Below are 16,822 nucleotides of genomic sequence, written 5' to 3' on the forward strand. Positions count from 1 at the left end.
CTTTAGTTTATTTTAAAATGAATCAGAGTTTGTTGTTCATTGAAACATACAACCAGTAACATAGTAGATAAGGTTGAAAAAAGACTGAAGTCCATCGAGTTCAACCTATACAAATCTAAAATACTTACAAAAAGCTCCAGGTAAACTTAAATAACCCCACTAAAAGGTGACCCATTTAATACTAGCAATCATATCCATGAATTTTGTTTATATACAGAAATGTATCCAGACTATTTTTAAATGTATCTAGGGTATTGTCATTCACTACCTCCTTTGGTAATGAGTTCCACAATTTTATTGCTCTAACAGTGAAAAAAACGTTTCCTTGTTATAACTTGTTATAATTACAATTTAATCATTATAGTGAAATTTATAAGGGGCTCTAATATCTCCCTTTCTTCTTTGTTTTGAAGAACTCTCCGTTGTGTACCCCAACCAATTTCTTTCAATGTTGAGTAGAACAACAGTGTCATGGATGTGAAAGAAAGAAAACCGTACCGATCCCTAACTAGGCGCCGTGACACTGAGAGACGTTACACCAGCTCCTCGGCTGACAGTGATGATAACAAAATACCCCAGAAGTCTTACAGCTCCAGTGAGACTCTGAAAGCCTACGACCAAGACTCAAGGATCTGCTATAGCAATCGTGTTAAAGACATGGTCCACCAGGAGATAGATGAATATTGTCGAACAGGTAAGGCAATGATTCTCTAGTTAAAGGGATATAAATCTGCAGTAAGAAAATACTCTTAAAGGGACAGTCTACACCTTTGTCATCTTAAAGTCTTACCTAAGATTAAGCTACAAATAGCCTCCTGCACCCTAAGTTATTTTATGATGAATATTGTTTCTGGTCACTTTGAAATGGCTGTCAAGCTCCGTCCACTGATGGCATCACAATCTGGGCTGCATCTATGCACTCTGCTGAATAACATTGACAGTCTGTTGAATCCAATAAGTGAGTCTTTTGTAACTAGTGTGCAGCCCAGATCGTGATGTCATCAGTGGGAGGAACTTTGCAACCAGAAACAATAGTTACTTTAAAAATATTTTTTTTACTGTTCCTGCTGCATGATATAGAAAGGTGTACAGGAGGGTATTTGCAGCATTATGGTTAGCCTATACCTATGTGAGTAACAGCAAACACCTTGTAACTGCAACTCATTGACATACTATATAGGTTTGAAAATGTTTGAATGCATTAATACCTGGTTTGCTGCAATTGTTTCTCAATACAGATTTGTTTCTGGAGTAAACATAGTTTGCCACTGTTACTTTGTTAACAAAATGTACATTGCTTTACAGTCCATTATCTTACTATATCTACTTAATACAATTAGGGACATGTTTGTAGCGGTTAAGCTTGCGGAGCCTTCTCTGGATTGGAAAATTCTTAATTATAAGCCTTAAATTATAGGAAAAGGGCTATAATAAATGATTAATATATATTGTAAAGTTGTTGTTTTTTTACTACACATAATGAAACATTTAATATTGCTATTTCAGAGTGTTCTTTGTCCCTGAGTGGCAATACACTGGCATTACTGAGCTGAACACGGCTGCTGGGCAAAACATGAGTGGCATATGTGCAGCCAGAGTTGTCTTAAAGTGATAGTAAATCCTAGGGTTTTTGAAACACTAGGATTTACCAGTGCTACAAATAAAGGGCACTTTCAGTCATGAAGTATAAAAGTCTTTATGCTGAAAGTTCCTTTATTTGTAGCGAATTTATGCAGAGCTTAGCGCCTGTGACCACCCATGGCAAAACTCCTTTTTTGTCAATAGCGCCCTCTTAGCCAATAGCGTAGCATAGGCAAAGATGAAGCAGCACCACCAATTTCTTTATTCAAGTTGCTTTATTCAGCTTGAGGAGTAGCCAGACCAAAAAATCAAACAACAACGTTTCGGACACAGTCCTTAGTCATGTATGGCTAAACTATACATAGAATCATCCTTAAATACCATCTAAGCCACACCCACACACCTGAAAAAAACTGCACATTTCAAATTAACCCCTTACATCCTAATTGGGTACACAGGTAAATGTCAGCACAGTTATATATTACAATACAATTATGGTTAAACACAGTAACATCATATACCACGGAATATAATTCTGTATACTTATACATCAAGCAAAAAACAAAACAAAAACTCCAGTCATCTGCAATAGAAGAAAAAGAAAAAGAAAAGGGAAAAATTAAACAACATTATGCATGATCAGAAATAGATTAAAGGCACACAGATAGGTCAAAATCCCTATTCATCCCATTTGGGTATAATGTCCCCAACTTATTAATCCAAAACATTTCTCTGCTCTTAAGGATTTTAACCCTATTCCCACCCCTTCTAGGAATAGGAATGTGCTCTAAAACTTGGAATCTTAATTGATTAAGGTTATGTCCAGCAGACAAAAAATGACAAGCTACTGGGGCATCTAATTTCTTAGTTCTGATGCTGCTTTTGTGTTGAACAATACGTTCACGGATACTACGGGTGGTCTCCCCGACGTACCCCAAACCACAAGGACACTTAATCATATACACCACATATTCTGTATTGCATGTAAAATAATCCTTAATAGAAAATATGCGTCCAGTCCTAGGATGGCTAAAGGTGGGGCCTTTAATCATACTGTTGCAGTTAGAGTAACCAAGGCATGGGAAATTCCCCCAATTTTTCTTGCCTATAGAACTCTGAATCCCCCTCTTTTTAAGGGGGCCAATATCTGCTCTAACAAGTGAATCTTTAAAATTTCTGCCTCTTTTATAGGCAGGCATAAAAGGTTTGCTAAATTCTAAAACATCAGATTCACAAGTCTGCAAAACATGCCAGTGTTTCAATAAAAATGTTTGTACTTTCAGACTTAAAGAAGAATATTGGCTAATGAAGACCAATCTATCAGACTTTTCTTTCTCTTTTTCCACATTATTTTTCTTACTTAAAAGGGACTGTCTAGATGTGGCAAGAGCATTCCCTAACTCTGTCTCAATTAAATCCTTGGGGTAACCCCTTGCTAGAAACCGATCACCCATCTCTCTCAGTCTTATTTCAGCCAGACTTTCATTTGACACAATACGTCTAACCCGAAGGAATTGGCTTCTAGGTAAAGATCTGAGAAGAGACGGAGGGTGGGTACTGGTATAATGGAGGAGGGTATAACAATCTGTCTCTTTCTTATACAAATCTACAGATAGACCCTGTGAAGTCTTAGATACACGAGTGTCGAGAAAAACAACACTCTCCTCACTCCATAGTTTAAATTTAATCCTACTAGTAGCAGAATTCAAATCATTAATAAATTTCTCCAGGGTTCCAATGTCGCCCAACCATACGCCAAAAATATCATCTATATAGCGCCACCAAGTGGCACCATACGATAAAAATAATGGATGATTATAAACAAAATATTCCTCAAAAGTATTCATATAGATGTTGGCGTATGTAGGGGCGACATTGGAACCCATGGCGGTTCCTTGGAGTTGTAGGTAATAATCATCACCAAAAAGAAAATAGTTACAACATAACACAATCTCTTGTTGCAATGGTGAAAAACTCGAATCTTGACTCAAAACCTTGGTGACCGCACCAATACCTGCCTCATGAGAGATGGAGGTATATAAAGATGCTACATCCATACTAAAGAGTATGCCCCTGTTGCCATCAATAGACAGGTTCTGTAGTTTAACTATAAAATCACTTGTATCCTGTATATAGGAATTAGATAATACAAGGGGTCTCAAAGCTCTATCCAAAAAAATTGATACCTTAGATAAAATAGAGCCCATACCAGCTACAATGGGGCGTCCAGGGGGAGAAGTTAAACACTTATGTACTTTAGAGAGTGTATATAGAACAGGGGTGACAGCCTCTGATTCTAAAAGAAATTTTGCAATATCTTTCTCTATTATTCCATGTTTTATTGCAATGTTAACACATACCTCAACCTCTTTTTGGATGTTAAATACTGGGTTACTGGACAATTTATTATATACATCAGAATCTGATAATTGTGTTCTAATTTCATTTACATAAAATTCCTTGTCCATAAGTACAATTGCACCTCCCTTATCCGCCCCCTTAATGATGAGCTGTTTGTTATTTTTTAACTCATTCAGTGACATCAACTCTTTTTTAGATAAACCTTGTCCCACAGGGCTCTTTTTTCGTTTACCATAGTGTTTTCTACACATGTCAGCCACATCATTATCAACCAATTTGATAAAGCTCTGGACCCCAGCACCTACCTGTGTAGGGGTAAATATACTTTTATTAAATAACCCAAACTTTTTTAATTTCAACATTTGCATAGCATTAGTATCAACATTACTCACTGTTGTTTCTAGAGAAGAATGGGATACACTTGTAAAGAAACTTTTTAGCTTAATAGTCCTAAAGAACCGATATAGATCTTTTTGTAATTCCAGATAGTCATAGTCCTGTTCTGGCAGGAACCTTGTTGCTGGCACACCGTGACACATTCCCTGTGCTGGATATCTGTGACTGTTTCATTGTAACTACTGCCTTCCTTGCACGGGAATATGGAAACTGTACAGGAGAATAATGAGCCTAAGACCTTTGGTTATTCTGATATGGAAGCCGCCAGGATCACTACTTTGACCCGGGGCTCCAGAGACTTTTTAAAATCTTCACCCACACAAACTGTGAGTAAGAAATTGGAACATTTGGAAAAGAAACATGTGGCATTTGAATTACATGCGGTAACATTAGTTGAGTACCACAGAGTGAAGCGTATGCCAAGAGGGTTAAGATTACATCTACGCCCCACGCTGATGCAAGACAATGTGGAATACTGCAACAAATTTGAAATGATATTAAATAAATGTTCTTTTGATATAATGGTCCTGACTGTTGAATGTCTGCAGAGAGAGATTGAGAACCAGGGCACTCAAATCGACATCATAAAGCAGGAACTTAAAGATAACTTACCCCTTGAAGAAATGGAGCAGCTGCTTAAAAACCTGGATGAGCAGATTAAAGAATTTAAGCTTACCATCCAGGAACGGAAGAAAAAGAAATTCTCACGAGATGAAGAGGATTACACAACCGGATAGGTATACCGGTGGGGACGGGATTCGTCCGGCAGAACAAGTGGCACTTCCGGTTCCGGGGTACAGACGCAGGCGCACGCGCGGTGGAAGCGGGCGCTCTAGCCCTCAGGGTTCATCATCTGAATCGATGTCGGGGGAATCCGACCTGGAGGCCTCAGGAAACGCTCTGGGGGCCGCAAGCACAGGTGACACAAATATGGCAGCTGCGCTCCAGCAGAGAAAGAACAAAGGGAGAGGGGGACGCCGTGTGATGACACGCAACAGGCAATAATTAACATCTCTCAGGTACGAGTCACAAATGATGAGTTAACAGTCCTGAATAAAGGACTGTCCTATTGCCCTCAACAGGACTATGACTATCTGGAATTACAAAAAGATCTATATCGGTTCTTTAGGACTATTAAGCTAAAAAGTTTCTTTACAAGTGTATCCCATTCTTCTCTAGAAGCAACAGTGAGTAATGTTGATACTAATGCTATGCAAATGTTGAAATTAAAAAAGTTTGGGTTATTTAATAAAAGTACATTTACCCCTACACAGGTAGGTGCTGGGGTCCAGAGCTTTATCAAATTGGTTGATAATGATGTGGCTGACATGTGTAGAAAACACTATGGTAAACGAAAAAAGAGCCCTGTGGGACAAGGTTTATCTAAAAAAGAGTTGATGTCACTGAATGAGTTAAAAAATAACAAACAGCTCATCATTAAGGGGGCGGATAAGGGAGGTGCAATTGTACTTATGGACAAGGAATTTTATGTAAATGAAATTAGAACACAATTATCAGATTCTGATGTATATAAAAAATTGTCCAGTAACCCAGTATTTAACATCCAAAAAGAGGTTGAGGTATGTGTTAACATTGCAATAAAAAATGGAATAATAGAGAAAGATATTGCAAAATTTGTTTTAGCATCAGAGGCTGTCATCCCTGTTCTATATACACTCCCTAAAGTACATAAGTGTTTAACTTCTCCCCCTGGACGCCCCATTGTAGCTGGTATGGGCTCTATTTTATCTAAGGTTTCAATTTTTTTGGATAGAGCTTTGAGACCCCTTGTATTATCTAATTCCTATATACAGGATACAAGTGATTTTATAGTTAAACTACAGAACCTGTCTATTGATGGCAACAGGGGCATACTCTTTAGTCTGGATGTAGCATCTTTATATACCTCCATCTCTCATGAGGCAGGCATTGGTGCGGTCACCAAGGTTTTGAGTCAAGATTCGAGTTTTTCACCATTGCAACAAGAATTTTTAATCCAGTTGTTGAGGATTGTGTTATGTTGTAACTATTTTCTTTTTGGTGATGATTATTACCTACAACTCCAAGGGACCGCCATGGGTTCCAATGTCGCCCCTACATATGCCAACATCTATATGAATACTTTTGAGGAATATTTTGTTTATAATCATCCATTATTTTTATCGTATGGCGCCACTTGGTGGCGCTATATAGATGATATTTTTGGCGTGTGGTTGGGCGACATTGGAACCCTGGAGAAATGTATTAATGATTTGAATTCTGCTACTAGTAGGATTAAATTTAAACTGGTATGGAGTGAGGAGAGTGTTGTTTTTCTCGACACTCGTGTATCTAAGACTTCACAGGGTCTATCTGTAGATTTGTATAAGAAAGAGACAGATTGTAATACCCTCCTCCATTATACCAGTACCCACCCTCCGTCTCTTCTCAGATCTTTACCTAGAAGCCAATTCCTTCGGGTTAGACGTATTTTGTCAAATGAAAGTCTGGCTGAAATAAGACTGAGAGAGATGGGTGATCGGTTTCTAGCAAGGGGTTACCCCAAGGATTTAATTGAGACAGAGTTAGGGAATGCTCTTGCCACATCTAGACAGTCCCTTTTAAGTAAGAAAAATAATGTGGAAAAAGAGAAAGAAAAGTCTGATAGATTGGTCTTCATTAGCCAATATTCTTCTTTAAGTCTGAAAATACAAAAAAATTTATTGAAACACTGGCATGTTTTGCAGACTTGTGAATCTGATGTTTGAGAATTTAGCAAACCTTTTATGCCTGCCTATAAAAGAGGCAGAAATTTTAAAGATTCACTTGTTAGAGCAGATATTGGCCCCCTTAAAAAGAGGGGGATTCAGAGTTATATAGGCAAGAAAAATTGGGGGAATTTCCCATGCCTTGGTTGCTCTAACTGCAACAGTATGATTAAAGGCCCCACCTTTAGCCATCCTAGGACTGGACGCATATTTTCTATTAAGGATTATTTTACATGCAATACAGAATATGTGGGGTATATGATTAAGTGTCCTTGTGGTTTGGGGTACGTCGGGGAGACCACCCGTAGTATCCGTGAACGTATTGTTCAACACAAAAGCAGCATCAGAACTAAGAAATTAGATGCCCCAGTAGCTTGTCATTTTTTGTCTGCTGGACATAACCTTAATCAATTAAGATTCCAAGTTTTAGAGCACATTCCTATTCCTAGAAGGGGTGGGAATAGGGTTAAAATCCTTAAGAGCAGAGAAATGTTTTGGATTAATAAGTTGGGGACATTATACCCAAATGGGATGAATAGGGATTTTGACCTATCTGTGTGCCTTTAATCTATTTCTGATCATGCATAATGTTGTTTAATTTTTCCCTTTTCTTTTTCTTTTTCTTCTATTGCAGATGACTGGAGTTTTTGTTTTGTTTTTTGCTTGATGTATAAGTATACAGAATTATATTCCGTGGTATATGTATATTGTAATATATAACTGTGCTGACATTTACCTGTGTACCCAATTAGGATGTAAGGGGTTAATTTGAAATGTGCAGTTTTTTTCAGGTGTGTGGGTGTGGCTTAGATGGTATTTAAGGATGATTCTATGTATAGTTTAGCCATCCATGACTAAGGACTGTGTCCGAAACGTTGTTGTTTGATTTTTTGGTCTGGCTACTCCTCAAGCTGAATAAAGCAACTTGAATAAAGAAATTGGTGGTGCTGCTTCATCTTTGCCTATGCTATATTGTTGGGTTCTGGTAGGAACCTTGTTGCTGGCACAACGTGACACATTCCCTGTGCTGGATATCTGTGACTTTTTAGCCAATAGCGTGCTAGGCATACACCATAATGCCAATTGGCCCGCACGGCTATTGGCTAACAAGTGAAGACGTCGCCTTATTGAAAAAATAGGGTTTTGCTAACGCGCTCAGCTCGGCATAAACTCACTGCAAATAAAGGAATTTTCAGCATAAAGATTGCAATACTTCATGACTGAAAGTCCATCACCCCTTCTCATGGATTAAACACAGTTATAGACCAGCAATAGTGAAATATAAAAAAAACAGCACTATTTTGCATCAGAGCATTTTCTTTACACCCCTAGCACCCTTAGGCACTGCCTGATTAGACACTCCCTGACATCTCTCCCCCCCAGTACCTGGTAATATCAACTAACATTTTCACTCAATAAGACCAGATATTTGCTTAAGAGCAAATTCGTTTGCATGCTTTGTTCTTTCCTGGGAAACCAAATGAACACATAATGTAAGATGACAGGGACTGTGAATTGCAGAATTGTGACCTTGAATACCCAGGGAGGTGCTGCTGTGAGACCAGGAGTTACTAAATACTTACATTGCCTAATGAGAACTTCAGCCTTGACTGCTGGATACATTAACACTTTTTTTTAAAGCCTACAATTTGCCTTTCCCTACTCTGCTGTAAAAAATATTTAGTTTGAGTTACAAAATACAAAAAAAATAAAAATAGATGCTGTGCTGATATGGTTGGTAATGATATGAGCAGCATTAAAATGAGATGATTTAAAAGTAAAAGTTGCTTAACTTAAGCATGTAATTTATTCTGATTCATTAGAGGCTTCTCCCTCTATTTCAAAGAGTAATGCCTGTTTATATTGTGAGGGAGCTCTGGAATATCCGCCCTCTCAATTATGTTCCATATGCCTTGATAAGGGGATTATATCAAATACGGTTGTTTGATACCACTAAGCCGCTCACCTCTGAGGAGCCTCGTCCAGTGAGGTGCACACCCTAGATGCATCTTTTTATACACATTCAGCGTCTCATTGCTCTGCTAATCCTCCATCTGGCGGGGGTCTTTTTTCACCAGCCGTTACTGCGCAGTTTCATACGGGGGTGTCTGCGGCCATTAGTGCTTTCCCTCGCACTGCTAAGTGCAAGCGAAAGGTTAACTCTTGCACTCCTGCCCAGGTGGCATCATGTAATTTGTCGGATATATCCAATCAGTTATCTGAGAATGAGGTTCTCTCTGAAACTTCAGAGTATAAACTTTCAGGGTTGGAGTCTGCTGTCTATAATCCTCCGCCTGTGTGTAGGATCCAGTTTTTTTTATTTAGGACAGAACGTTTACGCAGAGGCGTAACTAGAAACCATAGGACTCAGGTGCAAAAATCTAAGAAGGGCCCCCCCCCCAAGAAAATGTGAATTTGATACATATCTTCTTTTTTTTTACATTTAACACCAAAATCACAATGTGAATCAGATTACATGTCTGCAAAAGTAGGTACCCTGTGCCCACAGTCTGTGAGATGGCCTGACCCCCTATTACTGTATATAGTGAGTTAGTGACACAGTCTGCAATCTGCCGTTGAGATGGCTGGCCTGACCCTACCAGTCCCAGTACTTTATAAAGTGACCACAGTAGTCTGTGACATAGTCCAGCCCCCCCATATTGTATATAGTGACACTGTTTACCCCCTGCCCCCCCCCATGCTGTAGTAACAAGGTCTGTAATTTGCTGGTTCCACAAATATACGCGCGCACACATACATGCAAAAATACACACAGTCACATACACACATAAAAAAGTTTTTTAGATTTTTCATATTATTTATATTTTTGCCATATTTTTACAGACATTCAAGGATTTTTGTATTTTTTCAATTCCCCCCCCCCCCAAATTTTTTTTTTCCACAATTGTGATCACTATTTTTACCCATATTTTTGATCCACATTTTTTAACATTTTTTATTAACTGGCACACACAGAAAGCACCACCAACCCATCCTAATAGGCAATAGGCAATCAGCACCATTTATTATTTATTCTAAAGGATGCCTACACCACATCACCTCATTTTTTAACAAATTCCAACACCCCATCATTTGCAAGTGAATATTTGCACCTAGACCAGCATTGGTTTCCAATCCATATAGAGTCTCATCCTTCACCACATGATAATTATTTTATAATTTTAAAACTTTTTAACGTTTGTAATATTGCTTAAATTGTGACATTGTGGATCCACATTATATTGTATTTCATTTGTATTTTATAGTTTATTACTGTATTATGTTACCTTAATTTTACATGTGTTATTAGGGAAGTTTGCAATTACACTTGTTTTTAGTACATCAGTTCCTCCGTTGACACCTAGCCCATTTGAGGCGCTTTGAACACACACATTTATCAATACCCCCCTCTAGGCTAGCTAGTCAGCCTTTGTTCAGAGCTATAGGTGCGCTTGGTCTTCGGCGCTATATCCATAACAACATGTATATACATACACACACATAAACACACCCTCGGGGGGGGGGGGGGGCGATTGCAGTTGCGACCTCTGCACCCCCTGTCGTTCCGTCCCTGCGTTTACGCTTTCTACTAAAGGAGGTTTTGACTACTTTAGAGGTTCCAAAGGCCGAGCTGCCAGTCAAACCTCTGGGTATTAAATTTGATGGCAATCATTATTTAGGACGAGTGGTACAGGATTAGATTTCTCTTCCCGTCGTCTTTTAAAGATCCCAGTTCCGGGCTCTCTATGGGGTTGGGTTCTCTTTTTCCCATCCCTACTTGGTTGGCGCTAATTTTATGCTTGCCACACGTAATGCTAGCCCATGTGAGGATAGTTCATTGTTCATAGAGCCGCCGGATATAAGGATGGAAACTCTGTTAAAAAGGATTTTCAACCTATGGGATATTTGCTTTTACGGGCGGCGTTTGTCGCTGCAGCTGCTGGAGCGTCTACCTTTTGGTGTGTCTCCTTCGTGAAAATGATCAAGGTGAAGGGTCTCCTCAACATTTTTCAGGAAAGAATTACGGCCTTCTGGGTAACTAATTTTATCTGTGCTGTTATTACGCAGATTAATTAGCCTATAGCGAAGACTTCAGGTTTTCTGTTCAGGCCCGTAAGGCGCTCTAACAGATATAACTTCTAAGTCTAGTCTCTTTCCCTGTCCTTTAAGGTAAAGAGTTTGTTTGACTTTCTCCATGGTTTCAGGGGCCAAGGGTGCCTTCATACCGTAAGCTAAGGAGAACAATTCTAAGGGACAAAGTTCATATTTTTGTTCCTTAGTTCCGATAAAAGCCCAGTGTCAGATGTCTCTGCTAGCTTAGAGCAAACAAAGAGTTCTTGAAAGCCGGCTCAGTCCTGGAATAGATCCAAGCAGAGCAAGAAGCCCGCCGAGACTAAGTCCGCATGAAGGGGCGGCCCATGGTCCTATTTTGGATCGTGTAGGGGGCAGGCTGTCGCTCTTTCAGAGTCTTGGTTCAGGGACATGCAGGATCCTTGGGTCCTGGAGGTCATAGCTCAGGGTTGCAAGATAGGTTTCAAATCTCATCCACTCAGGAGCAGATTCATCCTCTCAACCTGTCTTCAAGACTAGGAAAGAGGGAAGCCTTTCTGGAGTGCCTATGGGATCTGTCCTGCTTTGGAGTCATTGTCCCAGTGCCTATCATAAAGAGAAGTTTGGGATACTATTCAAACATTTTCGTGATCCCAAAGAAGGAGGGATCTTTCCGTCCAGTTCTGGACCGAAAGTGCTTAAACAAATTTCTATATGTCCCCTCATCAAGATGGAGACAATAAGGTCCATCCTTCCCTTAATTCGGGAAGGGCAGTTTATGACCACTATAGATCTGAAGTAGGCATTCCTTCACCTTCCAATCCACAGGGAACACTTCCAGTTCCTCAGGTTTAGGTTCCTGGACCAGCACTTTGAGTTCATTGCACTTCCGTTTGGTCCAGCTACTGCTCCACAAATTTTATGAAAGTTCTAGGGGCTCTTCTAGCTGTCGCCAGAACCAGGGTGTAGCAGTAGCTCACTACTTGGATGATATTCTGGTACAAGCGCCATCGTTTAGTCTGGCGGAAGACCATTCGGAATCTTTCCTCTGGGGAAGATAAATAGAGAAAGGAGTTCTCTTATCCAAGCGCCAGGGTGGAATTCTGGGGCACAATATTAGATTCCATAGACATAAGAATATTTCTAACAGACCAGAGAAGTTGCAAACTAGCTTAAACATGTCTTGCCCTCCAGACCTCCTTAAGGCCATCTGTGGCTCAGTGTATGGAGGTGATTGGTCTCATGGTGTCCAGCATGGACATCGTTCTCTTTGCCAGGTTCCACCTCAGGCCATTGTGACTGTGCATGCTGAGGCAGTGGAACGGTGATCATTTGGATCTGTCTCAACAGATTTCTCTGGACAACCGGTCAAGAGAATCACTCTCTTGGTGGCTCTGTCCAGATCACCTGTCCAGAGGGACATCCTTTTTAAGACCATCCTGGGTGACTGTGACTACGGACGCAAGTCTGTCAGGATGGGGAGCTGGTTGGGGCACCAAGAGGTGCAGTGCCTGTGGAAAGCTCCCTCCCATTCAACATTCTAGACCTTCGGGCTACATTCAATGCTCTGAAGGTTTGGCCCCTACTGGGTCATCCCAATTTATCTGATTCCAATAAGACATTATATCCCTGGTGGTTTACATCAACTATCAGGGGGGAACGAGAAGCTTCCTGGCATTGACTGTTTGCTGTCAGCGATCCACTTTCTGACAGGTGGGGAACGCCGGAGATAGATCTCATAGTGTCCCGTCTCAATACATAGCTACCCAGATATGGGTCGAGGTCCAGGGGTCCTCAGGTAGAGTTAATAGATGTATTAGCGGTGCCTTGGAGGTTCAATCTACTTTCTCTTTTCCTGCCATTACCACTCCTTCCCTGAGTGGTGGCTCAAATCTTTCAGGAGCAGGCATCAGTGACACTGATTGCTCCATCGTGGCCGCTTAGGATATGGTTCACAGATCTAGTGGGGATGTCATCTCCTCCTTGGAGGTTACCTTGTCGCTGGGATCTGCTTGAACAAGGCCCCTTCATTCATCAAAATCTAGATTATCTGAGGCTGACTGCGTGAAGATTGAATGCTTAGTCTTAGCCAAGCGAGGGGTTTCTGAGAGTGTTATTGATACTCTCATTCAAGCTTGTAAGCCGATTACTCGTCGCATTTCTTTCATAAGGTGTGGAGGACCTACTTATTCTGGTGTGAAGAGCGTGGTTTGTCCTGGCACAAAGTAAAGGTTGCCAGGATTCCTTCTTTTCTCCAGGTTGGACTGGAGAAGGGCCTCTCAGCTAGTTCCTTGAAGGGGCAGATATCATCCCTGTCTGTTTTACTGCTCAAGAGGCTCGCTGAGCTTCCGGATGTACAGTCTTTTGTTAAGGTTCTGACTAGGATTAGGCCAGTGTTTAGATCTAATGCTCCTCCTTGGATTTTAAATCTTGTTCCTAAAGTTTTGCAACGGGCTCCTTTTGAGCCTATGCATGAGGTTGGCATTAAGTTTTTTTGTCTTGGAAGGTTCTTTTTCTACTAGCTATTGTCTCTGAGATTGCTGCCTTGCATTGTGACCCTCCTTATCTGGTGTTCCATGCTGATAAGGTTGTTCTACAAACTAAGTAAGGATTTCTTCCTAAGGTTGTGTCAAATCGTAACATCAATCAAGAAATTGTGGTTCCTTCCTTATGTCCTAATCCTTCTTCACTGAAGGAACGTCTACTGCATAATCTGGATGTGGTTCGTGCCTTGAAGTTCTATCTTCAGGCTACGAAGGGATTTAGACAAACTTCTTCTCTGTTTGTTATCTATTCTGGAAGGCATAGAGGTCAGAGGTCCTCTTCTACTTCCTTATCTTTTTGGTTGAGGAGTTTCATCCGCTTAACATATGAGTCAGCGGGTCTTAAGCCTCCTCAGAGGATTACTGCCCATTCTACGAGAGCAGTGGTTTCCTCTTTGTCCTTCAAAAATGAGGACTCTATGGATCAGATTTGTAAGACGTGCTATCTGCTCCTCCTTACATACTTTTTCCAAATTTTACAAATTTGATGTTTTTGCTTCAGCTGAAAAAGCCTTCGGTTCTGGTGCCCTCAGATTAGGGGCCGCCTCTCTTTTTTACCCTCCCGTTAGCATTCAGTGTCCTCTGTAGCTTGGGTATTGTTTCCCACAAGTAATGAATGCAGCTGTGGACTCTCCCTGTATTAAGAAAAAAATCATAAATTATGACTTACCAGATAATTTCCTTTCCTTCGAAACAGGGAGAGTCCACACCTTGATATTTCTCCTACTGTTTCCTTGTACCCTCGGCAGAATGACTGGGGGATGAGGGGAGTGGGGGAGGTATTTAAGCCTTTGTCTGGGGTGTCTTTGCCTCCTCCTGGTGGCCAGGTTCTGTATTCCCACAAGTAATGAATGCAGCTGTGGACTCTCCCTGTATCGAAGGAAAGGAAATTATCTGCTAAGTCATAATTTATGTTTTTTCGACTATTATGGCCCTTTAAATGTAAATTAAAACTAATAGAGCAGCTTCTGTTATTTACTTCTTGGCAGAATGGTACTTCCTAGTAATACACTTTGGCTGACTGTATCTGCTGCTTATATTCATTGGCTGTACAATGAGCATTTGTTGCTGTCAGTCAACAGGAATTAGCAGGAAAAACCCACCTATAAGTCAATGATCATCGCCAGGAAATACACAACTGATACTAAATAAATGCTGCTGTTTTAAATGGAGAGAGAAATGTTTTGAGCACAATGTATTTTTAATTTCGATTTTATTTTGTTATTTAGGGGTGTCTCCTTCACATACAAAACCCTGAGATAGTGAGATAAGTAAAAAAAAATTAAAATTTGTGCTCCATACTAACAAGATATCTTAGATCATCTCACTTGAGCAGCGAGCTTTTGAATATCACACTCTATATCTGAAGGAGAAACAATCCCAGTGCAATATAGCACAGCATAATATGAGAGTTTAATGTAGTTTAATTTAATCTAAATGTAGCCACCAATAAGCAAGCGCTATCCAGGGTGCTGAACCAAAAATGGGCCGGCTACCAAGCATTCTTTCTTGCTTTTTCAAATACCAAAAGAATGAAGAAAAATTGATAATAGGAATAAATTATAAAGTTGCTTAAAATTGCATGCTCTATTTGAATCATGAAAAAAAAAAAGGGTTTAGTATGCCTTTAATCCTAATGCAGAAGATAAACCTTTTTCTTTAAGATACTTTATAATAGCAGTGTTTAGAGCTGTTCAAATACATTTTCAACATATCCAAGTAAGTATTAACTGCATTTGGCAATGTATGAGAACACCAAGACAGCAAAACAATGCGGTCAGCAAAGCGTGGAAAAAGTGCAATGTAAACTCTTCAATATTTATTGTCTTCTTATTGACTCAACCTGAGTTGTTTCATTCTAAAAGGGGATACAGTGCATGAGATATGAAAATCAATGCATATCATGCTGTTTATTGCAAATACGTTTGATTTTCAGTTAATTGTAGCACTGTGTTTCTCCATAATTTATGAGCTGCTGTCCTGGTGAGGATCATTTAGTCTGAGTAGTATTGAGGGATCTGATATATTTTGTCACAGGCTGAGCAATCAGTTTAAATGTTTGATTTTAAAAGGTTTTAAAACATTGTTTTCTCCATCATGTTCAGAGACACACAACACATCACTGTATACCACTGCAGCAATGGATTCTGGGTAATGAAACACAAATAAGCTTCACAAACTCTATAAGGAAACATTTAACATTTGAAATATATATACATTTAATAAAAATATGTTATGTTAAAAATGGAAAGTTCCAGTAAAGTTAAAGGAAAACATTTCCCCATCCATTTTCTCCAAGCAGGATGTTTGGAGACATGACAGCATGTAGCAGCTATTTTATCTCTCCCTTTAGAGAAAAGACTGTTTTTTCACTTTTGGGGTTATTAAATATAAGGATACAAGAGGTGTTGCGGGGGGGGGGGGGGGAGCATAGATGTTGGCCTCCCATGTGCCCCCAAACTGTAATTGGTCCTTATTTTGCCACCCCAGCTCTGCACCAGGCCTGTCAATGACACATCCTCAACACGCCCACAGACCTCCCTGACTCAGCTGTGTGCCCACCAGGTCCCACCCCCTTCTGTCATTGTCCCACCCAAAATAATAGTGGGTCTCTGGGAAGTGCCTTAATAATTATTTTCTGAAGACACCACTATATAAGGAAACAAACTCTATAATGAAACATTTAACATTTCAAATATATACAGAGAGATTATATGCAGGCAATTGCTTGTTTTGGAAACTGGGATTTGTCCTAAAGAAAAATCTGTGAGAGGGACAGCAGAGATAGCCCCTTAAACTGTGACAATCTCATAATATGCATTATGGTAAGGAGTTCTGCTTTAGATAGAAAGGACATGCAACACTTGTAAAATTCTAAAAAAACATATAACACAAGACAGTATTAACAAAGGGTGCTGGTTAGAGATTTAAACAGCAGTCAAAAAAAGATAGTCTCTAAAAAGGGGGCTAAATTACTAGTGGAGAGCAATTGACAGCCCAGGGTGCATTATCTTGCATATTAGTCTCACTCTAAGAATAACAGACACAATTAAACTTCCATGACTCAGATAGGGCATGCAATTTTAATCAACTTTCCAATTTACTTTTAATAACAAATTTGCTTTGTACTCCTGGTATTTTTTG

At 39.8% G+C, this 16,822-nt stretch overlaps 1 protein-coding gene across 3 annotated transcripts in view; it reads left to right on the forward strand.

Moving 5' to 3' along the window:
• The first annotated feature begins 471 nt into the window (after positions 1-471).
• Positions 472-16,822, forward strand: part of TENM4 (teneurin transmembrane protein 4) — a 953,133-nt gene continuing 936,782 nt past the window's right edge. For all 3 annotated transcript variants that reach the window (XM_053708674.1, XM_053708672.1, XM_053708673.1), the window contains exon 1: positions 472-694. In XM_053708674.1, the coding sequence (XP_053564649.1) occupies positions 472-694 (223 nt within the window). The remainder of the gene's footprint in view (positions 695-16,822) is intronic.

This window comes from Bombina bombina, chromosome 3 (genome assembly GCF_027579735.1).
Source record: "Bombina bombina isolate aBomBom1 chromosome 3, aBomBom1.pri, whole genome shotgun sequence".
Taxonomy (NCBI): Eukaryota; Metazoa; Chordata; class Amphibia; order Anura; family Bombinatoridae; genus Bombina; species Bombina bombina.